Genomic DNA, 27,359 nt, shown 5'->3' with positions numbered 1-27,359 from the left:
GAAATGCCTATAGATTGAGCCCTAAAAGAAGTGAACATATTGCAGACATTGTAGTCTCTTGCACTTAGTATTCAAATTACAATGCTTCTAATATAAATCAGAAAAAAATTATAACTCAGTATTACAGTTGCACTTTTACGCTCGTGAATCAAGTTGACAAATAAGTCACCCTTCCAGTTAATCTAAAGCGACTTTTACACATGCAGCAAGGGCGCCGAGCCGGAATTCCGCTCACCGCGCGTCCGCCAACTGTGGGACAAATGGCGCACCGTCTGGCTTCTGGCGTGGGAGCGTCAGCGTCGCCTGCACGAGCGCCTAGCGCACCTCAAAGAGCTGCAACGCGTGTCCAACTTCAGCTGGGACGACTGGAGGAAGCGGGTACGTCACTAGTGTAGTCTCTAGAACAACTGTGGGACAAGTGGCGCACCGTCTGGCTTCTGGCGTGGGAGCGTCAGCGTCGCCTGCACGAGCGCCTAGCGCACCTCAAAGAGCTGCAGCGCGTGTCCAACTTCAGCTGGGACGACTGGAGGAAGCGGGTACGTCACTACTGTCTCTAAAACAATACAGCTAGGGGATAAGTGGCGCACGGTGTGGCTTGGGAGCGTCAGAACAAGAACAGAACCGTCTCTAGAACAATACGTCAGTTATTGAGTTGGGGATTGGGTGCCTCGCGCACCTCAATGAATTAGAGAGGGGATTAAGAAGATGCCACGACAAGATACAGAACTTTATATAGATTGACGTATTTAAAATCCTAGTCCGCACGAAGGTATACATGAGGCATATTTTTGAGTAAAGCCAGAAATATATGACTACGCGCCATCTTGCGGAATTTCATTAGAACTATTTTCTTCATACTATACTGAACTGTCACCGCATACATCAAAATAACAGCGCCCTCTTGGCAATAGTCATATATTTCTGGTCAGACTTTTTATATCTAGGTTTGATTCTTGATTACTGTAAATTACGAGTGTCATCATCATCCTCCTTGCGTTATCCCGGCATTTGCCACGGCTCATGGGAGCCTGGGGTCCGCTTTGGCAACTAATCCCAAGGTTTGGCGTAGGCACTAGTTTTACGAAAGCGACTGCCATCTGACCTTCCAACCCGAAGGGTAACTAGGCCTTATTGGAATCAGTCCGGTTTCCTCACGATGGTTTTTTCACCGAAAAGCGACTGGCAAATAGTATCAAATGACATTTCGCACATAAGTTCCGAAAAACTCATTGGTACGAGCCGGGGTTCGAACCCGCGACCTCCGGATCGAAAGTCGCACGCTCTTAACCGCTAGGCCACCAGCGCTTTTTAATGTAAATTACGAGTATGAAATGTCAAAATGTTTTCAGCTGCTTGACAAAATAGTAAAGTAAATCTAAACAATAAACGAATAAACGATAAACGATTTCTATTCTATTCTAAACATGTCATATTAAAGTAAATTTTTTTCCGCAGTTCCTGAAGTTCATGAACCACAAGAAGTCCCGTCTGACGGACCTGTTCCGCAAGATGGACAAGGACAACAACGGGCTGATCCCGCGCAACGAGTTCATCGACGGAATCATCAACACCAGTACGTACCACTAGTATCATTTAAACTTCAGCTAAAGTCTGAATATTTTTTAAAGTCATAGTTCAAAAGTTAGAGGGGGCGCAATTTTTTTTAACTTTTGGAGCGATTATTTCCGAAAATATTAACAATATCAAAAAATAATAATAATAATAATATATACTTTATTGTGCACCACTTATTAAAAGGAGATTACATTAATAAAACGATTAAAACTAGGTAACAACAGGCGGTCTTATCGCTTAAAAGCGATCTCTACCAGACAACCTTTGGGTAGCAGGAAACAAATTACCAGAAACAATGAAACGGGTAGTGCCAACATGAGAATTACGTGTAGAATAAAACTGCACACATCAAAAACACATTATTTGCGTAAACCCCTATTAATTTTTCAATACCTATCCAACAATATATCACACGTTAGGATTTAAATGAAAAAAAAAAATCACTCCCCACTTTACGTGTAGGGGCCCTAATAAAACATTTTTTTCCACATTTTATTTTTGCACTTTGCCGGCGAGATTGATACTGGCACCAAATTTCAGCTTTCTAGTGCTAACGGTCATAGATTATCCGCGGACGGACGGACGGACAGACAGACATGGTGAAACTATAAGGGTTCCTAGTTGACTACGGAACCCTAAAATTCACTCGACTGATAACTTCCAACAATTCGTCTGCAAACTTATCTCCGTTGCCGCAATAGGGAAGTGACTACATGATTGTTATTTGTTGTACAGAATTCGACACTTCCCGGCTGGAGATGGGCGCCGTGGCTGATCTGTTCGACAGGAACGGCAGCGGGCTCATCGACTGGGAGGAGTTCATCGCGGCGCTGCGACCCGACTGGGTAAGAGACTCGTGCACATTCTACTATTAATAGTTATTTGTTTTACAAGGGGGCAAAGTAGTAAAATTTTGTGTTTCACTCGGTGGCAAAGTTTGTTTAACCTTCGTGCCTTGAAACCCTCGCAACGCTCAAGATTCCACTTTTTGAACCACTCGCTACGCTCGCGGTTCAATACTGGAATCTTTCCCTTGCTCGGGTATCAATATTGGCACGTGCGGTTAAACAAACTTTGCCACCGAGTGAAACACAAAATTTTTCATCACACCAACACGAACAAAATACTGTCTATAAAACATCAAACTAAATCAAATCCATCGATTTATTCAATATTTCTGATTCAAAATCATAATTTATAGGTAAATTCTATCATCTAGCTTAAGGCATCAAGTTAAAATTTGTATGAAATTACTTTGCACTCTTGTGGATAAAATGCAATTTTGCTATCTGTTTTTGAATAGCAAAGTAAGCGTTTACCCGTTGGTGTGGTGAAAAGTTATTTATTTATCATAAGACGTGTAATTAGAACCGTGAGCACATAACTTTCACAAATAAACCATAAAACACACTGCATATACCATTTCAATGGTCAGATACTATATACGCTACAGTCTACGTAGCCCCAGAACACAATGCCATACCGCGACCAGGAATGTGCATAGTCTAATCCTCCTCCTATGTCGGCCATAAAGCGAAGTTGACTTATGCCAGTGGCATAGGAATGAGAATTTATTTGTTTCTACCAGCATAAATAGTGTAGGCTTTTAGTAAAACAGTGGGATGAACGTGAATTCATACTATTCGTAAACACTCCGGACAGAGAGATGCAATCTTGAGTTTGACTAGTGCAAAGGCAAAGTTGACAATCAAGCATGTATTTCAGCTAATTAAATACATAAAGCTAACCAACATGAAAGCAATACAGATTTTATATCCTAAATAGTAATGCAAACATAGTATCTGCTTGAAATTCACTACTTAAACCTAAATTTTTCATGTCGGTCAGGGATAAATTCTTGACACCAAAATGTTCTAACCATTTTAAAGTATTATTACCTACTACTAAAAGTCCTCAAATTGTATTTCATAATTTGTGTTGCTTTGATATAAATGATGCAGCTGAACATTTCTAAAATAAATCAGTCTAAGATTTCATAGGCACTTATAGTTCTGTACTTATTTTTCAGCATACTGTTGAGGGTGGGCTTGTGAATATTGTGGCATGTCAGAGCGTTATCAGACTTTTCAGTAGCAGTATAATTATATAGGAAAAATAATTTCTAGTTGTGTCATGCTAATTTGGAAACTTTACTTACTATTCTGGAAAGAAGAAATATACCTCTGTGAAATTAAAACAACAGTAAATAATTCCATGGGTAATTTATCTACACCTCAAAAAAGGATATTATAACTTGAATAAGCAGATAGTTATAATAAGAGTATAGTGGGAAACAATGACTATACAGGAAGGTAGATAAAATCCTGTATTGTTCATCAATAAAGTACTAATTATCATAAACTGTGACACTAGATATAAGTTAGAAAAAAAGAAATATTATAGGTAGGACTTTATTTTTACACAGATTGACTGAGTTCCATGATAGCTTAATAATGCTTGTGTTGTGGGTTACTCAGACAGTAATATAATTATGTAAACACTTGATTACATAGAAAACTTACATACTCTGGAAAAAATGTGTCTGCCGGCCACATTTAAACTATCGGTGTTCTCTAACATGTGAATAAATGGATTGATCCCAATAGATGCCAGCCTCAAACATATTGCAGTGAAAATGTGGTCTTTAGAATAAGCATTCAATTTCCAATTTTATAACCACAATTTTTAATGGGTTGGGGTCTATTAGTGGAGACTGTATAGTCATTTGGCACACAAAGTAACAAAAATATATTTTATTGACAAAATTGAAATTCTGATGATAATAATTTGTAAAACTTTATTTTCTACAAGTTTCTTCCAGACTTCCAGTTAATTTCATAGTATAATTTGTTGATTTCTAGAACAGATTCACTTGTAGAACTGTCATCTTGTAGTCCACATCAAATGGTGTAAATCAACTCTGAAAAGAAAGCAACATGTAACTTATTATTATATTTAGTACTTAATAATCCTTATCAAACACAACAAAATTTAAGTAAAAGTACATAAATAAACTTAAATGTCTGCTACTACAAACAGTTTTGTCATTAATCTTACTGGAAATTTTGCCATAGGCTGTGTGCTGTGTATGACATTGAACTTACCTAGTACTGCACCAAAAGTATGCTAATTTGTTTCATAGCTAGTTCACGGAATAAAGGCTATGCATTTGGGTAAGAGGTCTGTAATAAGCTACCTATAATGATTATAATACTCATGAGAAAACTTGCCTGGTAATTGGTTCCTTCATTCCTTGTTACAAAGGCTTTGAGGTTGGAAATAGCCACTTGAAAGTCGTAGAGATGCGTCCTTTTCATGCGTCATGAATATACATTAAAGATAACCACGAACACAAGTGTACATAAGTGGTGTAAATTGTTAAATATTTCGATAAGAGCTGCAAAGAAAGTTTAGTTTGCGCCTAAGTTTTTTTTTAAATAAAGATTTTGACATTTATATGATTGGGTTGCTATATGAAAAATCAATTCTACCATAAAAATGTTGGTAGGATTTCATTCACGACCTGGCATCACAGTTAGCGGTTACGTGCAGTAATTTTTGGGTTGGTGCAACGCAATTCATTAACAAATCGTTAAGTCCCCCACGTAATCGGTAAAATTTTACGAACAGAGCCTACATTTACAGGTGGTTTGGTGCAACTGGCCCGTGTAAGTTATGCATTAGACTTCCATGCTATAAAAACTTCGATGACTATTCATAAGAAAGAAACCATAAGTACTGAAAATGTCTTAAACGCGTCCTTACTTTACCAAACGCGTGCGTGGATATTTCAAGCGGGTATTTATTAGGCCATGATATAAAAATAGTCAAATGGAGGGTACATTAGCCCATAAATGACACATGTGACAGAAAAAAAAAACAAAAAAAAACATTTGAAATATTTAAAGTGTCGCACTCACATAATGACGTAGGATTTTTTAGTTTCACATCTAAAATCTAGATTGAAGTTATCAACCGATCCCGTGCTATCTAATCTCTCAGAGTGCGCGCATCGATCTCAGTTCGATGCCACAGTGCGGTCACAGCTAATGCTAGTTCTATGACATCTGATACTTTGTGCTGTTTATGATTATTTAAATACTACGTAAGTAGCCTTACAAGTACCTACACTAACCCGCGCGTGTATTTTTAGACATACGAACTCGGGAAATTTAAAAGTTCTTCGTAAAATAATGCTCCTTAGAAAGTAGTGATTAGCATATATTTTAGTATTTCACACATAACATTTTTATGAAGCACTTTTTACTTCGGGCTTGAAAATCGATTAAAGTGACCATTTTCATTCAAATGGGTACTCATATCAGCCCCTCTAGCACAACTTGCCTTGTCGCGCGCGAGTCCATACTTGAAGTCGCGCTTGATGTATGGACTCGCGCGCGACAAGGCAAGTTGTGCTAAAGGGTCAGTTGTCAATAAAGCGTTGAAAACATCACAAATGATTTTTTCTCAAAGACTGTTTCACGTAGATATTAAAATTTAGCAAAGTATTAGCTACCACCTCTATCTCGTGTATAAGTCAAATTAACTTAGTTAACGTCTTAACTATAAAACCAGCGTGAGACTCAAACATATTTACAATACCTATTTTAAGCGGGTAAAACATGAGTAACCTGCTTAAGATTTTGTAAATTTATTAAACGTCATATTTGATAAGTAGGTACTATTGAATCCCGTGAACATCGTATCTAAGTTACGCATTGTTGGCAGGTGGAGCGCCGCGGGCCGCCGACAGACGCCGACAAGATCCACGACGAGGTGAAGCGGCTGGTGATGCTCTGCACGTGTCGACAAAAGTTCCGCGTGTTCCAGGTCGGCGAGGGGAAATACCGGGTAAGTGTACCATGCTTGACTATAGTCAATACCGGGTAAGTGACTTCACATCGCTGACCAGGTAAGTGACTTTACCCTTGTTAGTTCTACCGCCTGTTTTGAAGCGGCGGGTGATACTGTAGGGTTAGTCGGATAGAGAGGAGGTAGACCTCCGTGAGCTCGGCCTAGGTGAAAGCTGCAATACCGCTCAAGACCGAATGTCTTTTTAATCCATGGGTTTAGCAACTGTCAAAGGCGTCATCATAGCTTGCCCTGTCTCAAGTTTTGTTTTACGATATGTGGTTTGAGGTGCTAAAAATCCGTGACAATACGTTCCGGAAAAAACAAGAACTTGACATAATTCTAGGGATTGACAAAGCATGCTTTGGCGCAATCTTTAAAAATGTACCTACCAACCAAACCCCAATACTAAAGTGTTTTGCCGTAAGCTTTAGTCTTATCCTTTCTACCTTGCTTAACACTACAAAATTATGAATATAATTAATTGTGGAAATAGTCCGACCATTGTGGACGAAAATACAGGACTAATATAGGTACCTACCAACAACATTGCTTGGTGTACCAACACTAACTTGTAGGCTTGTGTAGTACATGTACCAATAGTACAAAAGACACGATTTCCTGCACTGTACTAGACCGAACGACTCCCAAATGATTCTGCTTTCTAGTACATTTAGTAATTGCACTCACACCCGCGCAACTGAATGGGAGCGAAGAGCCGAGCCGAGGAGTGACAATGACAGCAAAGCGATCCGTGTGATCCGACAGCAACCGAATTGGAACCGACTGATTCGGACCGAGAGCGCACGAAAACGGCCAATCACAGCTCTCGGCTAGTACGAGCGAGCGTTACTGTACGCCATATGCACAATTTGTCTTTCGCTCTCTCGGTGTACTACTGTACTAAATGTCCTAAAAGAACGAACTAGTACACTTCGGAGATCGTACTAGTTGGGAGCGATCTTTGCAGTGAACAGGCACTAACTTGATGAATTTGTTACAGTTCGGCGACTCCCAAAAGCTGCGCCTGGTCCGCATCCTGCGCTCGACCGTGATGGTCCGCGTGGGGGGCGGCTGGGTGGCGCTCGACGAGTTCCTCGTCAAGAACGACCCCTGCAGAGGTACGTACCCACCCCGCAGGGGGAGAGCCACAGGATAAGACCAGCAGGGATATGATGCTTGCAATTTTTTATCACTTATCAGCGTGTAGAAGTTAGATATCCATACTAATATTATATAAAAGGCTAGTTTCCTATAGTTACAATAAAATATTGTATGCAGTGCACGAAATAAAGCATCACCTAATTAGAAGAAAAATATGGACAGAAGTTATGTTTGAACATACTTAATTTCTATTTAATAAGTCAAAGAGAAAGATATAAAGTAAATGAATTGACCGTGACGTCACTCCTCAGTATTTCATAGTAATTCCATATTAGCAAATCGTTTTGACAGTTCTTAAAAAGAAGCTGATTTGACTAATAGGAAACTAGCCTAATGGGAAAGTGTGTGTGTCTGGTTGCTTGTCGGTCTTTCACGGCAAAACGGAGCGACGAATTGACGTGATTTTTAAGTGAAGATAGTTGAAGGGATGGAGAGTGACATAGGCTACTTTCTGTCTCTTTCTAACGCGAGCGAAGCCGCGGGCAAAAGCTAGTTGTAAATAGTTTTAAAGACCATTTTGTAATGCCACTCATCATCCTCCTTGCGTTATTTGCCAAGGCTCATGGGAGCCTGTGGTCCGCTTTGACAACTAATCCCAAGATTTGGCGTAGGCACTAGTTTTTACCAAAGCGACTACCATCTGACCTTCCAACCCGAAGGGTAAACTAGACCTTATTGGAATTAGTCCGGTTTCCTCACGATGTTTTCCTTCACCAAAAAGCGACTGGCAAATATCAAATGACATTTCGCACATAAATTCCAAAAAACTCATTGGTGCGAGCCGGGGTTCGAAGTACCGCGACCTCCGGAACAAAAGTCGCACGTACTTACCGCTAGGCTACCAGCGCTATTTTTGTAAAGCCACTATTGACAAATAAATCCATTCATTCATAAGACACCTGTCACTGACATCAGTGACGGATGCAAGCTTAAAACTTTTGAACCTCAGTTTTGACAATTTGGCCCATATTCTTAGCTTGATATGTTTTAAAATGTCAAATATTAATATTAGCGCCATCTAGCCGAGCGTACCCCAAAGGTGTATCGCCATCTAGCTCACCGTACCTTTTTCTGTATGGTTTTGGGGTACGTTTTTTTTTTTCTTAGACTTTATCGGTCTTTACGAAGTTATATAGGTCTTTGACGTAGATAAGTGATAAAATGGCAAGCATCATAGGCCTGCAGTAGTAACTTTTCTAACGAACGTACGCCGCGCGGTATGTATGTGTGCGTGCCTTGTACGTACGCAACACATATAAGCGGATGAGAAAGATTCATTCTCATTCACTTGAAAATGTTGCGGACGTACCCGATAAATAAATAAATATTATAGGACATTCTTACACAGATTGACTGAGGCCCACGGTAAGCTCAAGAAGGCTTGTGTTGTGGGTACTCAGACAACGATATATTTAATATATAAATACTTATATACATAGAAAACATCCATGACTCAGGAACAAATATCTGTGCTCATCTGCTCATCACACAAATAAATGCCCTTACTCGAACCCGGGACCGCGGCGCAGCAGGCAGGGTCACTACCGACTGCGCCGCGGTCCCGGGTTCGAATCCCGGTAAGGGCATTTATTTGTGTGATGAGCAGATGAGCACAGGCAGGGTCACTACCGACTGCGCCAGACCGGTCGTCACAGATACAGACCCGATGCGTATACAGATTAGATTACAGACATACCGCGCGCCTACTTTTGTTATTTAGAAGAGTTATTACTAGTCTTACTGTGGTAGAGGTGGTTTACCGCGAGCCATCTCGTTATAGACATAAAAAAAATACACATAACTCACTTTTATTTATCGCCGCCCTATTTTGAAAATATTAATTACTAACAATATTATAATTTATAATGGAATACTGAAGTGAAAGGCAACGATAAGCAGAAGTGATGTTCTTATACTTCTGATATTATTTAAGATATGAATAATCAATATTTTTCGAGATTTACAGTAATCAAAGGTTTCATCAGGTATCTCTCAAAAAATTTCTTGACGCATTTCTACTTATTTATTAGTATGTCCACTAACCGGGGATTGTCCTTTGGTGTACTATCATAGTGCATACAGGGATAATCGCCGGTGTCACATGACCTTTAGAGTAAATTGTCTACTTACAAGGGGCCTCTATGTGTTGGCTTCGGCCCCATTTCTGTTTACTTATTAGTTATTATTAAAATTCTAATATCATGTCAAGAAAATTTATTTGAGACAATGACATATATTTCCAATATTTACTTAATTTTTGCGGGCTAGTTAGGGTTTCATTTAAAAGAAACTTAATTGAGTAAATATAAATCTGGCAAATCATTTCCATCCGTAAAGATAAAAAAAATTGTGTAATTTTTTTATCCGCATTTGGGTACATAGAGGTACTTAAATGGTTGGCCATGTATTCTCCTAACGGCCTAGCCACGACAATGGTCTAAGGCGGCGAGCGGGGCGGCTGGGCTGCGCGGGAAACGCGCGCGGGCGCTAGCCATGCCACGTACTTTTAGAAGCGGCGGCAGGGCCTAGGAGCGGCCAGAACGTTTTCATATTTAAAAACATGGTTTTTACTGTCGAATATGACTCTAAAGTGCATAGAATGCTTTAATTAGTCAATTACGTCTTGTACAAGAGAATATGTGTGATGACTAAGTACATGGAATTTATTTTATGGCTAGTTAAATGATACTTAATATAAATAAACACAGAAAAAAATTAAGAGTAAATACGAATAAATACTATACAAAAATATGTTTGAAAACATTATTACATACTACATACGCGAAAGTACAATTCAATTTTCATTAAATAAAGGTTTCGGGTTCAAGACGCTCATAATAAAAAGTATAAAAACAAAATGTTTTGTTTCGCGCGGAATCGCTAGCCCCATCTAGCCGCCTAGGCCGGTCGCGCCGCTGTAATGTCGTGGCACCGCCCGCGCGGCGCGCTACAGTTGTTTGAGTCGCGCGCCGCCCCGCGCGCCGCTCCCGCGGGTAGGCCCGTAAAAACCCGCGCGCGATTTCGAACAGCGGCAAGGTCGTGGCATGCCTCGCGCGCGCTGCGTTTTTGTTTTTGTGACTTACCGCTTGCCGCTGCCGCAAGACGCCTTAGACCATTGTCGTGGCTAGGCCGTAACTAACGAGCCTAACTCTAACTTTCTTTAAACATTGTAACATATACAGTTCTCCATTTTTATACAGAATACAATCTGTACATGTTACAATCATTAAACAGTTATATTATGATTATATTATACTGGCTCTTCCGTGTGTATTTAATTAATTCTGTATCAAACACGCGAAGGGCTGGTATTAGAATACTTATGGTTATATTCAAAGTGTCAATCCAAGTATCGGGAAAATAATACTTGTGTTTAACCCCTAACAAGGGAACTAACTGTGACGTCTAATATCATAGGGCACGGGCTAATATTTTCAAACGAAAATACTCGCCCGGTTTGCAGAAATAACAAAATAACTACAATAATTAATTAATTTTTATTGTTAACTTCTAACCGCTTACAAAATCGAAGTTACGATTACGACTACACATAAAAAATACGTTTCATTACACTTAGTACACCTATCCTAATTATCCAGGCAAATTAATAAATAGTACGTATCTTATTATCTCTTTTAAAATACAAAATAGAAGAGGTACAAAATATTGGCATTATTAACGCAAAATCTTTCCAAAACATGTCAGCAAAAAGGAATTTTAATAAAATAATACTGTTACGATACTTAGAATTAACATTAGAAAAATGATAAAAAAACTATCACAGAAAAATTTAAGTAACAATATTAGTATCTAGGCAGACGAAATTGGATAAATTTGGAAGCACGGCGCGAACCAAGGTCACAGAACCAGTTTAGCCTAAACAAGACGATCTTATTTAGACAGACATTCTTTATGACTAATACACAGGTCAGATACCAAAATACATGCATAAACTAACAGCTACGAGATTTTATTATACTTAACTAACTTCACAACAAAACTTGTAGAAAAAATAATGTCATAAACCTTAACACTATATGGCGTGTTAATATTGAACCACAAACTATGGAATACAAAGATACCAGCTATTTCCTACGGCAAGATAAACATTTCTAAATATGGTCTACACTTCCTTCTAAACATTTGAGTACAAAATTTGTTCAGATAATACTGCTGTTTTCCAAAATAATGCATGTCAATACTTTAGTCAACATTAGGCTTTCTAATGAAAGAGGTGAGAGAGGATATCTCGCTGGTCACACCCTCACTTGGCAAACGGCTGAACTCTATCTCCTCACTCAAGTTTTGTGTGTCAGAAGTATTTTCAGCAGCCGGCCAACGCTTGTGGCTCGGCGCATACAGAACAAGCAGGGAAAAGATGTATATGTTCCACATTCCGTACACGCCAGTAAAGAATGCAGAAGTATATTCTAACTCGATGTTCTCATCCCACTTCCACTGCCCCTCTGCCACCTGTCCGAGTATAAATCCAATGACAGTGAGAGCAGCACAGAGCAGGGTGGCCAACATCAGAAACTTGAACCGGTAGATGATTCCCTCGTAGTGCAAACGTCTAACCGAGCTCATTGTGGGTAAAGATTGTCGCTTGTGGGAAATGTTTACAAAAACCTGCCAAATCATATAGCACAAGAAGAGGAAATACACTCCAGTAGATATCCCAGCGAGTATTATGAAGGTCAAAGCAAGATTTGTTCCCAAATCTGTAACCCAGATGGAGTAAAATGGATTTCTCAGTTGTACTCCTCGCTCGCACATGTCAAAGATGAATAGAGATATGCAACCCATTGCAACAGCACTTAAATGACGCCAGTACTGCTTGAGCGAGCTTTGGGTCGATGCATCTTGAATTAACATGTGTTCACCAGCAAATACAAGCCAAAATGAAAACAGCATTGCATAAAAGACGCCTTGTCTAATGTCTCCTAGCAACAGCATAAATGGCAAGTCGAAATGTAATGTAAAATATTCAAGAGGCATGTTGAGTAGGCAGAGGGATATACCCAAACTCAGCAGCATTTTCTCTAAGAGTACTGGCTTCCGTTGTAATATATGAACTCTCCTCCAGAACCAGGCAATAATAGCAATGATGCAGGGGAAAAACACTGTTTTCAGAGACACCCAGACTTTTGTGAAGCCCCCATTTTGATTTATAACGGTCAACCACATGTCTTGTACATGGCCGATGTGCGCATTCATTTCCGGAGTGTCCACCGGCAGCCTGATGTTAAGTAGATAGAAGTCATGGAACAAAGAACCCAATTCGAATAAAGGCAAAGCAGAACAGTTGTACAAATATTCCTCAGATTTCACTGCAATATCACAGTCCAAGTGGCGCTTTTCGACAGATTGTGTGTACAATTTCCACTCGTCCTCGGGATCCCCTTTGTTTCTGTACGCCAGTCGCGCGTCGATCGTCATCAAACTCCGCGGCTGCACCTCCATCGCCGAATGATACCGTATATCCACCTGCAGCACTCCAATCAAGTTCTGTTGCCATCTAGAGAAGTCTAGAATTCTATTCTCGCGCGGCATCGGCATTTGAAATGCGAACACAATGTCGTTCTCCGTGTAGTCTAGATGCGTCCCGGTTATCTCTATCTTGGTACAGGCGCCTTTTCCTCTGTTGTAAAACCATTTCGTCGTGTCATTTTTAACCGTCAAAGTATCCTTACATACGGTTCCGAGAATGGTTTGGGCGTTTGCGGGAAGGGGTGCGACCAATCCACCAATTAGGAAACATGTTAACTGGCACAACAATAGAAATGTAACTAGAATGGCGAGTTTTCGACCACTCAAGTTCTCAATTATAGTACCCGTCATCTTGTGGGCGGTCAAATCGAGAAACACATTAAATTAAAACACTGAGTCACAGTAAAATCGACCGGCCGCGCGTTCCATTGTCTTTGTGATGAAAAGGCAAGCGGCACCGACTACTGTCCGACCGAAGCTTTGAGTTTGACATGCGCAGTGAACGGGGATACCAGCCTAAAAAAAATAACGACCGTTATAACGTTATCGACTAAACGTTAATAATGCCTTAAATACAAAATAGTTTAAAACATCGTTTGTAAAAAGTAACATAACTTTTTCTCAAACATGCAATGAAATATTGTCTTTACGTTCCTTAAAATGGGCTGGGAAGTATCGCTTTTTGGGCGCAACAACTCGAGAGGACTGTAAAGGGATTTCATATTATTTTTCAGGCCTAGGCCTGCAAAGTAACTTTTTTTTATAAAATATTGTCTTTTAGAGCATTTTTTTTAAATTTCATAGTATGTTTGAGAAAAGCACTATACATGCCTCGGCGTGAAAACGGATTCCCGGCCTCGTATCCCTATCCGGCCTCGCTCGCACGCTCGCTCGGCCGTATATACCCACTTGGCCGGAAATCCTCATTTTCCCGGCCTCTGATGTAATGTACTATTTCTATTGTTTAAATGAAATAGTTTCGCGATTGCAAACCACTTTCATATCCATCGTTAGCACACGTTATTTACACATAGCAGCGTAAGCTAGTACCACAATTGCTAAAATGAAAATACATTCGCAAAAAAATATTGTTGTTGACTTGCTACTAATTTACTAATGCGTTCTCGCTTTCACCCTTCCGATTCCCATCGTCCCTAAAAATTATACATTTTGTTTGTATTGTTTATATTGCGTTAAAATCCCTCTGGAACCCATTACATAAGTAGTATCGTTAGTGCTACCGCTGCCTGACCCGAGCAAGCCGGAGCAGCATGAAGCTTGTTGCCCGCTCGGTAAGAATCGCGGCCTGCTTTCGGAGTTCATTCATCAAAAACTTTTCACTCTGCTTTATTTACACTGAAATAAATGAAAACTCCATTGCAGGTCGTTGGCCGTTCTAAATGCTTTATTTATTTAAATTTTAGTGTCGCGTTAAATTTAGCAATAATGTGTAAATTGTCAATGTCTCAATAACGCTTTTAGTAGTTTCACTACAATTATTTGAATTAATCGTGTAGTATGCTTTTGTAATCATGTACTTATAAACATCCAAATTTTATCATGGCTTTGGTATTGATGTATAAATTGTGTTGTATAAATAAAATACATTGCTTAGATTCACTAACAGCATGTTATGATTTTAATTTGCCTAAGGTTTTATTCGTAGTCAATGTGTGTATAAGCCAAGTGCAAGATAAAACGTTACATTATTCACTGAAATGTAAATAATACACTAGTTTTTCTACACCTTGCCAAATGCAGTTACATTATTTCATTATTCTATTTAGTGAACATTGCTGTATTTAAGTGATCCTCTTTGTATTTAGAAAAATAACGTCAAAAGCTGAAATCTTGCGCTTGATTTATATTCGATGCATAACTTGGTGAAAGTGATGACTAATGGTATTTTTGAATTCCTATCCCTAATTGCACACTATTTAAAATATCATCCTGATTTTTTACGATTAATTTTGTTTTGTTTTGACGTGTTCTGATTTTTGTTGTTTTTTTCCTCACTTCCATTGCACGCTGTCCTGTTTTCTTAACACGTTTTGGTGTTATTTTTCACCTACCCTTTAACCGAACGGTTTTCTTTGAACCTTGTCCTTTCCCTACCTTTGATATCCCGCGCACCGGACGCCGCATGCAGCCAAGGGACGTACAAACATCGAACTGAGGGAACAGTTCATTCTGGCCGATGGAGTCTCGCAGAGCATGGCCGCGTTCCGACCGCGTACGCCTCGCTCAAACACAAACACCCCTCCGTCCACCGGACCCATCACCAAGGTAAGCAGCTAGAAACAGCTATTATTACAAATAATTTCTTATTTTCAACAGGAATTCATTTTAGTTATAATTTGCACACATACTACATAAAACGCACAGTAGTTACTGGAGGGAGCAATCGGTTTGGGATATACAATGTTTCGCTTCTTTTGCTGCCCCTTGCACATGGATGGACACATCCATATGCAAGGGGCCCGTGAATACCGCATGTGTTGAGCTCGTAGTGTTTGGTCGTATTGCATTAGTGTGATCAAGCTATGCATTGAAGCACAGGCTCGTGTAGTTTTTGGTGTTGTTTGTTAGCATATCATTGGATCCACTGCATTGGAGAGGTGGCACGTCAGCGCATTTGGATGTTATGGTAACGTATTTCGTCCCCCTTCCTGCTCGTTCCCATCACACCCGCATTTCGTGAAATCGCGCGTCGTCTATTAAGCGTGTGGACTAATCGTAACAAAGTTTTCTAAAAACGTCGTAAGCGTACGGTTTTCGTCGAAGTGATTGGCACTATGAAGGCAAAAATTGATTTGTTTTGTAACGGATCTCTTTCTCTTCGTAATGTTTTGCTCGGTTTTGCATTGGTGCGTTTAGCCGAGGAGTTTTTGGAGCAGCTGAAGCCCATATTTGAGGCATTAAGGCAGCGAGAAGAGCTTCCGTGTTCGTACCCACTGCACGTCGGTTCCACGCACGGCACAAAGCAGGCCTTCATATACGGCCACTCAAGATCTCAGGGCTCGACGACTCCGGGCGCGCATCACTACACGCATCACCACGGCTACCAACCCTCTCCAGGATACCACTGGGTAATAAATATATAGGCCTCGTTATAGTGCCGCGGTTGATTTTGCACCCTTGACATCATTCAGTTTGCAGCTGTATTTTTGTTTATTTGTCTTTTGTGTAAGTCCATTGTCAATGTTTACTGGTAATGAGATTGGCGACCTCCTATGTGATAGTCATTATAGCTTAGCATGACAATATTAAACAGTGATATTACTTAATTGATATCAACCTCAAACATAATGTAAAATAATATATACATGTACCTACCTTACCTACGATGCCAGTTTATATTAACATTAACATGATCCAAATGAACTTGTACTCTTAAATTTGATCGTGTTCACTAATGGCATGTACAATGTTGCGGATGAGAGATGACCGCATACGTATAAAATATACTTTGCACATCATCTTAAAACCGCGTAGTAAAGAACAGTATTTTCAAATCGATGTAATGTTTAGGTACGCGAACGAACGGCGCGCTCGGTGCCTATGTCAGGCGGCGTTCAAGGGCGTGCTTCACGTTCATCACTGAGCGCTGGAACGCCAGACTCCCTGAGCGATAACGAAGCTGCCAGCGGACTCGGGGCAAGATATAAGAAGCCTAGTGTGCCAAGGTAATTTCTATAATGGTATAATATATAATGCATTCAGTACTTTAATTGATATATTTATGACGATACTAAATATGTGATTGTTTTTAGATCGACATTGACGCCTGGAGGTTCACGGCCTGGTTCCAGACCGGGATCAAGGACAGGCTCCAAGCCTCCTTCGAGACATGGATCCAACCTCTCATTAGATAGTACAGGTTCGTAACACTTACAATAAAACTGTGTAAATATATAACCTTTTTTATATTTCATTCCGTATATTTATGTTAATGTTCTGGTATTTTTGCAGATGACGTATTAACGCCTTCCCGCATACCGATGCGCAAAGTGACCAACACTCGTGCATCAACAGCACGCGCGGCGGCCAACGCCGCCAAGCTCGGTGTGGCCACGCCTAATGGCGGCTCGCGCCCTCGCACTCCCACCGGTCTCCTCACACCAGCCAGTGGAAGGTACGAACCATTTCCTACACATAACTTAAACCTATTTTTGCATGGATGCAGATAATCCAACTCAAATTTATGAGATGTGTTAAATTCATGAATAAACATGTACTTCTTGCTAGTTAAAAGGATTGTATTATAACCGTGAATATCTACATCCATACAATAAAATAATCGTAAATTACTTCCATAGTTTTACAGGAAGCTATTTTTAAAATGTTTTAGTAGCGATATTGTTTAGTGTTATTAAACAGTGCTGTGCGCACGAACAGGTACCCTAGCGGAGCGATGTACCGCACGTCCAGTATACCAACACTGTCGCCGGTGCCGGCGCTCGTGAGGTACAGGAAATGACTGAGAGTTTGTTCACATATCACGGCCAGTAGGAGGTGATCTGTTTCAAAAATCACAAAAAAAATGTATAGTGTAAAAATAACAATCGCTTATTGGTATTTTCATAATTTTAATAAAGGATACTACTAGTTTACTGTGTCCTTACAGGCATACGTAAGGATTTAAGAACATATTTTGAAACAGGTCATGTCCATACAGTTTGTTTGGGTGTTCACAATTGTGGAAGCACGTCGCTTGAAGGGGATTAGGGATAGTAGTGCAGCAGCAAAAGGCAGTATTTTAAATCTGGATAGCACACATTGTATTTTGATTCGTCATGAATTATGCTTTCGAGAGCTTTCTACATTTTCTGGTGGTGGGTGACGGATTTTTGTACGCGTTATGTGGTATGTTCAACGAGGCTTTTCGTTAGGAAAACAAACCTTTGAAATTGGCGGCATGACCGTATTTAGTACAATATTAACACAGCTTACTTTTCACGTTTTGGATAGAACTAACAAATTTGTAGGTAGTTATTATGAAGGAAATAATTAAATTTGTATTTTCCTTTCCGCATGCATCAAATTTGAAAATGGATACGAAATAACAGCTCGACTCATTCCCAACCGTCCTCAATGGTTTCCGAACTTCCCAAATCTGCGTCTCACACTCATCCCGCATTCCATACCCAGGGCTCTACAAAAATCCCAGTGTACGTGGGCACCCGATCCCAAAGGTCCCCTTCAGTCGAGAGACGATTGAAAATTTCTCGAAAATCCCAATCCCGAGAAATGTCCCAGGAACCCAGTCCTACCTCTCAAGACCCTTCGAGAAAATCCGAGCAGAGAAGTCCAGAAGATGACTCCTCGTTATTCAGCATATCGGGAATGACAAGCGACAATGAATATGAGAGTAACATAAGCGAGTCGAGTGGCGACGCCTCAAAGCCGACCCAGCGAGACATCAAAGGGTACAAGCTTGTAGAATGCTAGTTTCGTTATTCGCTCGAAAATTTGACTGTGGCCCGTTGAATTTTGAATTTTCAGTTATTATCATGTTATCATATTCATTAATCATTCACCATGGAATGAAACATGCTTGATGTCCGGTCGCCGCAATAAAAAGCCTTATCAGCATTCATTTTATTCATAACCTGGGTCATATGAACCTTAGAACCCATATCACTTCCTCCTGTTCACTTGTATTAGGCAGATCATACACGTTTTAAATGATTAGCTCATATTCATGCTTCCGAACTAACTGCATAATTGCCATAAAATGTACACTATGTCTGCTTACCTGATGTTTGGCTTCCACTTTTTGTATTCATATTCACGCTGTTACATCTATTGAACACAATATTTGTTTATACTGTTCATAAATCATTAAAATCATATATTTATTACTATTATGCAGACGTTAATGCACGTACTTCATAAACTTTACTTCCCTTAAACTTCTGATCCCAATGACACTTTAATACTTTTGTAACTCAGTTCTTCTTTTCTATAACTAATTCTTAAAAATGAATCATGTATGTGATCTAATAACTACAAGTTAAACTACTAATGACTTATAGTACCTGCATTGACTCTCATTTATACTTTTTCTTCTATCTGTGACTAATCAACTTGTTCTTTCGCGCGCTAACTCTTAGGAGCGGGTCGTTTGCCTCGACCGATGGCCACACTCCCGGCCGCAGCCGTATACCAGTGCTTAAGGATCACCATACTAACAGTAATTCCAATAGGTAATGTCACGTTTTGATTGTTGCTTGTGTTTCTTTTCATTCTGCCTTTCTTGTAAAGTGTTGTTTGAGTTTCTTATTTCATTTTGTTATGTACTTAGGTCAGAATCTGTCACAAAAAGTTAGCTTAGACAGTAGTGAATGTTGTGGTTTTGGTTATTTTTGTTTAGATTGGTTTTGTTTGTAGCCGAGGTGCATGTTGTCCGATCAGATTGGGACGAATAGTAATTTTATTGTTATGTGGCAGGCAAAGAACACCATCCGGCAGCACGACGCCAGTGCGGCCGGGGCAGCAGACAGCGGTGTCGCGGCTGCTGCGAAAACCGTCAGACGCGTCCGACAGCGGAGCGCCCGCCACCCCGGGCTCGCGCCGCGGCACGCCTGCTTCTTCGAGAACGATCGAAAAGCGCGAGCCTTTTAGGCTGTAGACGATTTAAGGACGATATAAAGAATAATACCGCTGTAATTACATCGCTAATGAAAAAATGTCTTCCGAAGACATTTTTTCCTATAGTGAACTTTGCGGATAATAGTTACCTGTGTGATGAGAGTCGCTTTGACTTGTGATATTACGTATTCACGATTTTTTTTTCGCTTTATTGTATTTGATGTCTAGGCAAAATATATGAAAATCTATTCCATCTTTAAGAAATCTTTTTGAGTCGTTGCGACTGTCATGAGCATAGAGAATGTTATAATTAATACTAACCGAGAATTAACCGATTCGCGAATTAAGCAAAGCTTAATGTTATATAAGAACGAATTTGCGAATGTGGCTTTTTAGTTAAGTAAAAGTTAATAGATGGTAGTAGTAAAACGTAAAGTCTGCACTTGTTGCCTTGTATACTTATTTTTTTCTACAATCTGTGCAGTTTTGTGCACATTGAATTAGTTCTTTTATTTATTTTGTGCTGTCAGTATTCTCCAGTAAACTCTTGCTGTGTCTAAGCAAGATATGATTTCTGTATCAATGTGAATATTCCCCCTTTCTCTTATTTATTGTCAACGTTGCCATATGTTAGTGTATGTTTTGTATGTAAAATACGTATTACGGTCTCTCTATTGAGACTGGCTGGACGGAAAAGTGTGATTTTGTAACCTTTTTGTAATATTGTTTTCTTTTAGGGACCATTTTGTAAACGAACTATTGAGTAGGTAATGGTGGGCCAGCGTTTGTGTTGATCGCATTCACGCGCGTCGTTACGCCAGACTTCGTGTGTTGATAGGTCAATATCAAATTTTGGCCAGTCATTTGTTAAGGTGATAAATAGTCGTTGAGTGATTAATTTTGTATGCACAATCATGTTTTCATTATTTCTCGTATATTTTTTTGTGTTCACTTTTATTGGTATGAATGATGTGATATCATTCGATATGTATGTACACATTATGTACATGTTATTATATTTATACGGTGATATTACACAATTTTGTTATAACGGTAATAAAGTGTTATTTGGTTAACGAAGAGCATGAAGTGCGCACTTCTATCGCCAAAGTAGTGTGCCTTTTATGTATTATATAAAATATCTGCTCATGAAAATAATTCCAAAACGGACTTTTATGTTTAAGAGATTTAACTAAAGTACACGTTGTCGCAAAAGACATTACTTCTAAATGCTAAGAATAACTTTGATGTATGAAACGTAATGCTTTAAAATGTAACCTTCCTTCATTTTATAAAAAGATGTTAACCAACACTTACACTTATATTTGTTAATTTTTATCTTAAATCTGACTCTACAATTAAGTCTTTATTATTAGAGTTAATAAACTATTAATCTGGTCATTTTTATTTAAATCATTGTTATATTTGTTAAATGTAAAATCAAAGCAACTAAAAAGCTTGCAATATTTTTTGTATAAAATAAATAATGATTCTGAAGAGCTACAGTGTTTAAAATCTCATTTTTGATTTCAAAATATAAAATAATAACAAATATTATGGCAGTTTTATTGTGAATCCCTAACATAATAACAATGGAAAATAACAAAAAATAAACATTGAATAGCGGAAATATTTTTTTAAACATGCTATACAGTCGGGAAATGAGTAGTAATAAAAAGTATAGCAAGGCGACGGCGACAGAGGGGTTTTAGTGGGCAAACCATGAGACCCATCAGCCTAGGGAGTCTCTAGACAAGATTTGGAATCTCAAGTTTTGAGTGAAAAGTTGTTTTTCTTATGTTTCTCAAGGCATTGGTCCCACTGCGAGCTAGTAAGCTATGAGCTATCGGCTATAAAAACGTACAAAAGAATAAGCACTCCCGTGCAAATAAAAGAGACTGCGATATTAATAGCTCACCGCTGGGCGAGTAGCTATAAACATCGCCGTGTCTCTTTTATTTACACGGGAGTGACTATCTTTTGTTCGTTTTTATAGCCGATAGCTCATAGTTTACTAGCTCGCGGTGGGACCAGTGCCTAAAGTAAAGCTGGCCGAAGCAAAATTAAAAAAAAATCTCAAACCAGGCTTTATAATTATAATCGTATTAATTACATAAAATTATTTGCATTAGCTGAACTAATGAATAAACAGCACGACTTCAAGTATGGACTCGCGCGCGACAGTGCAAGTTGTGCTAGAGGGGCTGTAATTAATGTGTAACTTTCGAGCACTGTATTTAAGAAAGGAGATAAAAGCCGTTGACCACAATTGTAATGTAATTGTAAAGAAATGCATCTAAGGCCTGATTCGTAACGGATTTGTCAAATTCAGAGTGCTTTTTCTTGTATAATTTCTAGCTTACTTTATAAATACATTACACCATTCAAATTGCCAGATTCACAAAATTATTATGTTAGAATCATGTTTAAAAGCAATTCTCAACTAACTAGATAGATAAAATTAAAGTGATCGCTGAAAATAATTCGGCGACAAATTGCTGTCAAAAACTTGATTCCTGTTGACGAAACTTGCATTTAAATCATTTTCAACACTACCAGGCAACCAACATTATACCTTATCTGAAAGGCAATTTCTTTACGATTCCTATGAAACAATGATAATGTAGATGAGTCTCCAAATATCCACTTTACTAGGAATTCAGTCGATGCAGTGTCCGTTACTAAGCACTTAAAGCAAAGTAACCACTTTTCGATAAAAAATCTACAACAAAAACTGCTGAACGAAGCTGTTCGCAGATTTTATTTAATAATATGATCTTTCAACTTTATTCTGACAATAGCTGGATATCATCCACCACAGCTATGAAGCCAGCAGCCTGCTAAAGCCAACGCTCTTCAAATCGGGTAAAAAACTTAATTTAACGAAGTCTCATAGTATTCACCTATTAACCGGAATAGGATGGAGTGTCTAAGAAATTCATTCATTTAAATGACACCAACCATAAGCCACCAAAATATTTAAAAAGATAGTCCTTGATAGGACTAAAACTAAGAATGTGTCGAAAAACACTGTCGGATGTACGATGGAGGGCATACAACAAAACTTACAACATGAGCGAGGAGAAATGGAGAATGATGAATTTACTAATAAATAATAAATTTTAAATACATTTTAAACACATTATAGAAAAACATACTTTGATTCGGCCGGCTCTGGTACCGTTAAAACAGTTTTGAATTTGACAAATCCGTTACGAGTCAGGCCTTATACTTATATAAAAGCGATCGTTTATCGATTAGGGGAAGATGGGTTGGATTCTGATAGTTTTTATTTTAGAAGGTTTAGAACAACAATCCATCCTATTTTCCCTTACGTATTTTAGTGTCTATTTAATGCAACAGTCTTCAAAAATTGCAGTCGCGAGCCGATTCGGCCCGAAACATGAATTATTTGCGTTGTTACGAATAACTAATTGCCGCAACGAACGTGATAACCGTTATACCGTTATTATTAAAGTGAGCAGTTTTGTGTTACGCTGGCAATATTTTACCTAAGTGTTTTTTTCTGGGAACAAAGCCAAAGCCCCAACTCCTCGTCGCGCTCAATACAAATTATGGAGTAGTATTCATTTAATAAATCTATGATTTTGAATATAGTGTTATCCCATAAAATTCTAACTTTCGAGAAACTTACAAGAATACTAGTTTTATAAGGTTATATGAAAAACTCTAATTAAACAAGCGGTTTTTTATTTACCTTAAATACACTGATACGTCAGGTATGTGTCAGATTCGAACTGTCAGAAGTCATAACAAAAAACGCAAGTCAAAATCGTGAATAATCAAAACATAACCCTGATTATTTTCAATATTTTTAAGTGAATATGGTCGGATTTAACATGGATGGGCCAGCGAGGGATCGAGTACTGAGACTGATGGAGGAGAAGGATAGGCTAGAGAGAGAAATTCGCGACCATACGGCGGTGTTGGAAACCAATAATGTGGGAATGCACGACTCGCTGGTTGACGCTGATGGATTCCCACGGAATGATATAGATGTGTATAAAGTACGACATGCTCGGCATCAGATCATCTGTAAGTATTATGATATTTTATTGAATTTCCTACTATTATCTATCAGCCAGTGTCATAAAAGTCGTAAATAACTGAGAAATAGATAACAATTTCGTAATCGTAGATTCTTTGTAACGGTGGTGTTGGCCTTACTACAAAGCATAAGAAGTTAAAGTAGAAGCTAGTTTGAAAGAATTATGGATAACCTTGAACAAAAATAGCATATTAACAGCCGGGTCCACACAGTGCGAGGCACATCGCGAGGCGATTTCCTCGCGCGGCAAACGTGCTATGTAGGTATGTAGGCATGCCTTGGCCGAGGCAGTGCGTTTTAACCACGGCCTGCCCACCATATACAGCTTGAGACATTGAAATTTAAACCAAATTATTGAATATATAGGGTAGATTTTCCTTTGTACCACAATTTAGGTGTAGCATAAGAAAAAAAATAGATATTTTTGCCCATCCAGGCTTTTAATTCATAATTTCCAAAGAATGGAATATGTCCTTTATAAATCACATTGGGCACGTCGAGGTTATACTAAAACATCAGGCTAGTGGACCTGATCTAGTTTCATGTGGCCTGTGGATGTAGCTAATCATCAGAAAATAGAACAGTTCTAGAATGTGCATTTTAATTGGAAAAATTTAAAGACAGCAATCAGATTTAACAAGCCTATAGTCATGTGTCTATACGGGCATTTTTAGAAATTGGGACCCAAAACAACTGTGTTAACAACTGTCACTAATGGCAGTTGTTAACAAAAATTAAGTCGATGTTGGTTTTGTGATGCAATTAAGAATTAAATTTGTCTAAAAACCAACTTTTTTCATGTTCTAAATGTAGATTATTGCTTAAAGTTTATGTAATTAATACAAAAGCAATATTTTTATTGAAATTTCATGCTTAATTGTCATCACAAAACTGACATGTAGTTAATTTTTGTTAACAACTTTCACTAATTTTTTTTATTTATTTATTTACCTATCCTAGCAGCACATTAGTTCGATAAACTTTATCGCATCGGTGCATCCCTCTACTTACAAATTGTGCGAAAAGGACGGCCTGATGTTATATCATTTATCACGCGACCATGCCGGCCTTCCAGGTCTTCAGAACGACCACAAAGCCCTAATGAGAAGAATAGAGCAAGGTTTGGCCGAGGTCCACGCAGACCTTATGGGGTCCACTGGAGAGGGTTCTGCTGCCCAGGCTCTCTCGGCACTACGCATGAACGGAAATGGGACTCATCATAATGGACCAGACAGCCCTATGGAGGTGGATGATGAACGGCAGGTGTTTGCGAGGATTTCTTTTGTGCATAACGGGTCTCCAGCTGATGATGCCGTAAGTACTTGTTAATTATGTAAGAAAAAACGGTATGCAAGTTTTCAATTCAAGTTATTAGCCTAGACCAGTGGTGGGCAAACTTTTTAATTTTCCGACTACCCTTGTAAAACAACTAACTATTTGACTATAGTGCAGTCTAGATTAGACACTATCATTTTTGTTGACATTTGCAGGGCTTATGTGTTGGCGACGAAGTGATCCAGTTTGGGTCTATCACGGCGCAGAATTTCAACGATATGTCGCAGGTTAACGACGTTGTTTCGCACTCTGTTGGCCAGCGTGTACAGGTACTTATCCAGCTTTATTTATTACTAGTTTTTGCCCGCCGCTTCGCTCGCTTTAGAAAGAGACAAAAAGTAGCCTATGTCACTCTCCATCCCTTCAACTATCTCCACTCAAAAAATCATGTCAATTCGTCGCTCCGTTTAGCCGCGAAAGACAGACAAACAAACAGACACACACACTTTAAAACTTTGTACATAGTCACGTCAGCAAATTTTAATTGATCCTATTTTGTTACCAACATTTAGTAATATAAGTCTCCTTTCATAAGATTTATACAGGATAATTGTTATAATTAGAGATGGGCCGAATACGGACTTTGCCGAATACGAATATTCGGCCGAACATTCGGTTCAGCTGTTACCGAACCGAACATTCGGCCGAATATTCGGTTCCACTATATTTAATACCTGGCTTAGAGTTAAAAACTTTTCAATGGTTGGTAATTTAGTGCATAAGAACATTTTGATTTTTGTTTCTTAGGCTACGTTATTTTTACTTTTTTACATAATTATTGTAGGTACTTATATTTAACGCATTTATAACCCCCTTTGGTCCTTAGACTCCTGAAATAGGATGTTATTATCCCATGAATTACGAAACAACTTGCGCTATTTATTTACTTTGTTTATTCGGTAAATATTCGGCAATGTAACCGAACTATTCGGCCGAATACGAACATTGAAAAACTTGCCGAATATGCTGAATACCGAATATTTACCGAATATTCGGCCCATCTCTAGTTATAATTAAGAAAATATGAATAATACTGGAGAACCTTAATGACGAAATAAAACTTAAAAAAAAATCTATTCATCAAATGATCCTGGTAACAAAATAGTAATAAAAACAAATTATTAAATTTTTGTACAAACTTTTTGAGAACTGCTGTTTTTATTCTCTTTATTCATTTTAGATATCAGTCTTAGGTTAATTATACGTAATATGAATATGTAATGAACACTTCAAAACAATTCAGGAAAGTACCAAAAAAAAAAACCTTACCTAGGGTGCCGCCAGCATTATTACTATTATTTATTAAGCAGACAGGCAGTAAAAAAAAACTGATATAGCCTGTTTCCACTAGTATCCAGTAATCATTTGTTTTATAATCTAGAATGTAAAAAGAAAGTTCCAAAAAAAATTATTGTTATGCGTTTCAGGTGAGAGTGCGGCGCGCACGTCTGGTGCTGAACCTCTCGGTGGTGCCGCGGCCGTGGGCGCAGCCCGGCCTGCTCGGCTGCCAGATCAACCGGCTCTCCTAAACCTGGAGCCCTACGGAAGTGGAGCTTCGTGCTTAAAGCAGTCCGTCCAGTGGTGGCAGCCTCATTGGTTGGATTGTGTTTTCTAATAAGTTATTAATTCATTTATTAAGTCTGCGGGCCAGGCGTATATGTATAATCGCTTTCCGTACGATACTTTGTAGAATAATGAATCTTCGTGAAAATCAGCTGCCATGTTATCGGTGGGTTCAGGAACGGCAGCCACGGAAAGGCGTAAAAAATATACGTCAATCATCACCTTCTGTTTCATACTTTGTCAGATAACAATTTATAAGATACTAGCTTTTGCCCGCGGCTTCGCGCGCGTTAGAAAGAGACAAAAAGTAGCCTATGTCACTCTCCATCCCTTCAACTATCTCCACTTAAAAAATCACGTCAATTCGTCGCTCCGTTTTGCCGTGAAAGGCGGACAAACAAACAGACACACACACTTTCCCATTAGTATGGATTGTGAACAAAACAATTGTTGTTTAATGGAAAACATAATCTCTCCACTGGATGATCGACTGTCTTATTGCATGACGCAATTTAATCACACACTACCTGCAGCATGACTGCACTACACGGTGACTGCGTAGTGACATTTGAGATCATAATAATCAACAGTCCCGGCAACCTTCAAATCAAGAGTGAACAGGCATCTTTGGCTAGTCTGTGGCCAAGAGTAAGCCCATTTATAATAATAAAAAAAAAATATGGGACTAATGCGGAAATCGTAAAACAATTTGGCTGTT

General features: G+C 38.9%; 3 protein-coding genes across 3 annotated transcripts in view; 2 read left to right on the top strand and 1 right to left on the bottom strand.

The window, feature by feature from the left end:
* LOC125238071 (microtubule-actin cross-linking factor 1-like) overlaps positions 1-20,894 on the top strand; it is a 340,128-nt gene extending 319,234 nt beyond the window's left edge. The window contains exons 85-97 of the mRNA XM_048145360.1: positions 207-378; positions 1,456-1,573; positions 2,311-2,420; positions 6,304-6,426; positions 7,430-7,547; positions 15,958-16,169; positions 16,612-16,766; positions 16,854-16,960; positions 17,053-17,215; positions 17,479-17,547; positions 18,150-18,509; positions 19,197-19,289; positions 19,534-20,894. Coding sequence (XP_048001317.1) covers positions 207-378; positions 1,456-1,573; positions 2,311-2,420; positions 6,304-6,426; positions 7,430-7,547; positions 15,958-16,169; positions 16,612-16,766; positions 16,854-16,960; positions 17,053-17,215; positions 17,479-17,547; positions 18,150-18,509; positions 19,197-19,289; positions 19,534-19,714 — 1,981 coding nt within the window. The 3' untranslated portion in view covers positions 19,715-20,894. The remainder of the gene's footprint in view (positions 1-206; positions 379-1,455; positions 1,574-2,310; positions 2,421-6,303; positions 6,427-7,429; positions 7,548-15,957; positions 16,170-16,611; positions 16,767-16,853; positions 16,961-17,052; positions 17,216-17,478; positions 17,548-18,149; positions 18,510-19,196; positions 19,290-19,533) is intronic.
* On the bottom strand, positions 10,781-13,647 carry LOC125237976 (protein wntless-like). The gene has a single exon (XM_048145233.1). It carries the CDS (start codon positions 13,429-13,431, stop codon positions 11,794-11,796), a length of 1,638 nt encoding a protein of 545 aa, XP_048001190.1. The 5' UTR covers positions 13,432-13,647; the 3' UTR covers positions 10,781-11,793.
* A 2,541-nt stretch (positions 20,895-23,435) lies between the features above and the next one.
* Positions 23,436-27,300, top strand: LOC125237991 (26S proteasome non-ATPase regulatory subunit 9-like). Its single transcript, XM_048145255.1, has 4 exons — positions 23,436-23,730; positions 24,819-25,057; positions 25,234-25,347; positions 26,506-27,300. The coding sequence occupies exons 1-4, from the start codon at positions 23,520-23,522 to the stop codon at positions 26,605-26,607; spliced, it is 666 nt and encodes a 221-aa protein (XP_048001212.1). The 5' UTR covers positions 23,436-23,519; the 3' UTR covers positions 26,608-27,300.
* The last annotated feature ends 59 nt before the right edge of the window (positions 27,301-27,359 follow it).

The sequence above is a fragment of the Leguminivora glycinivorella genome, chromosome 22, assembly GCF_023078275.1.
Source record: "Leguminivora glycinivorella isolate SPB_JAAS2020 chromosome 22, LegGlyc_1.1, whole genome shotgun sequence".
Classification (NCBI taxonomy): Eukaryota; Metazoa; Arthropoda; class Insecta; order Lepidoptera; family Tortricidae; genus Leguminivora; species Leguminivora glycinivorella.
This window is presented reverse-complemented; position numbering and strand designations above follow the sequence as displayed.

Coding starts and splice junctions, on each gene's coding strand:
- LOC125237976 (XM_048145233.1), bottom strand. CDS start 13,431: ATGACGGGTACTATAATTGAGAACTTGAGTGGTCGAAAACTCGCCATT.
- LOC125237991 (XM_048145255.1), top strand. CDS start 23,520: ATGGTCGGATTTAACATGGATGGGCCAGCGAGGGATCGAGTACTGAGA. Junction 23,731..24,818: donor TGCTCGGCATCAGATCATCT/GTAAGTATTATG, acceptor CCGGCCTTCCAG/GTCTTCAGAACGACCACAAA. Junction 25,058..25,233: donor GGTCTCCAGCTGATGATGCC/GTAAGTACTTGT, acceptor TGACATTTGCAG/GGCTTATGTGTTGGCGACGA.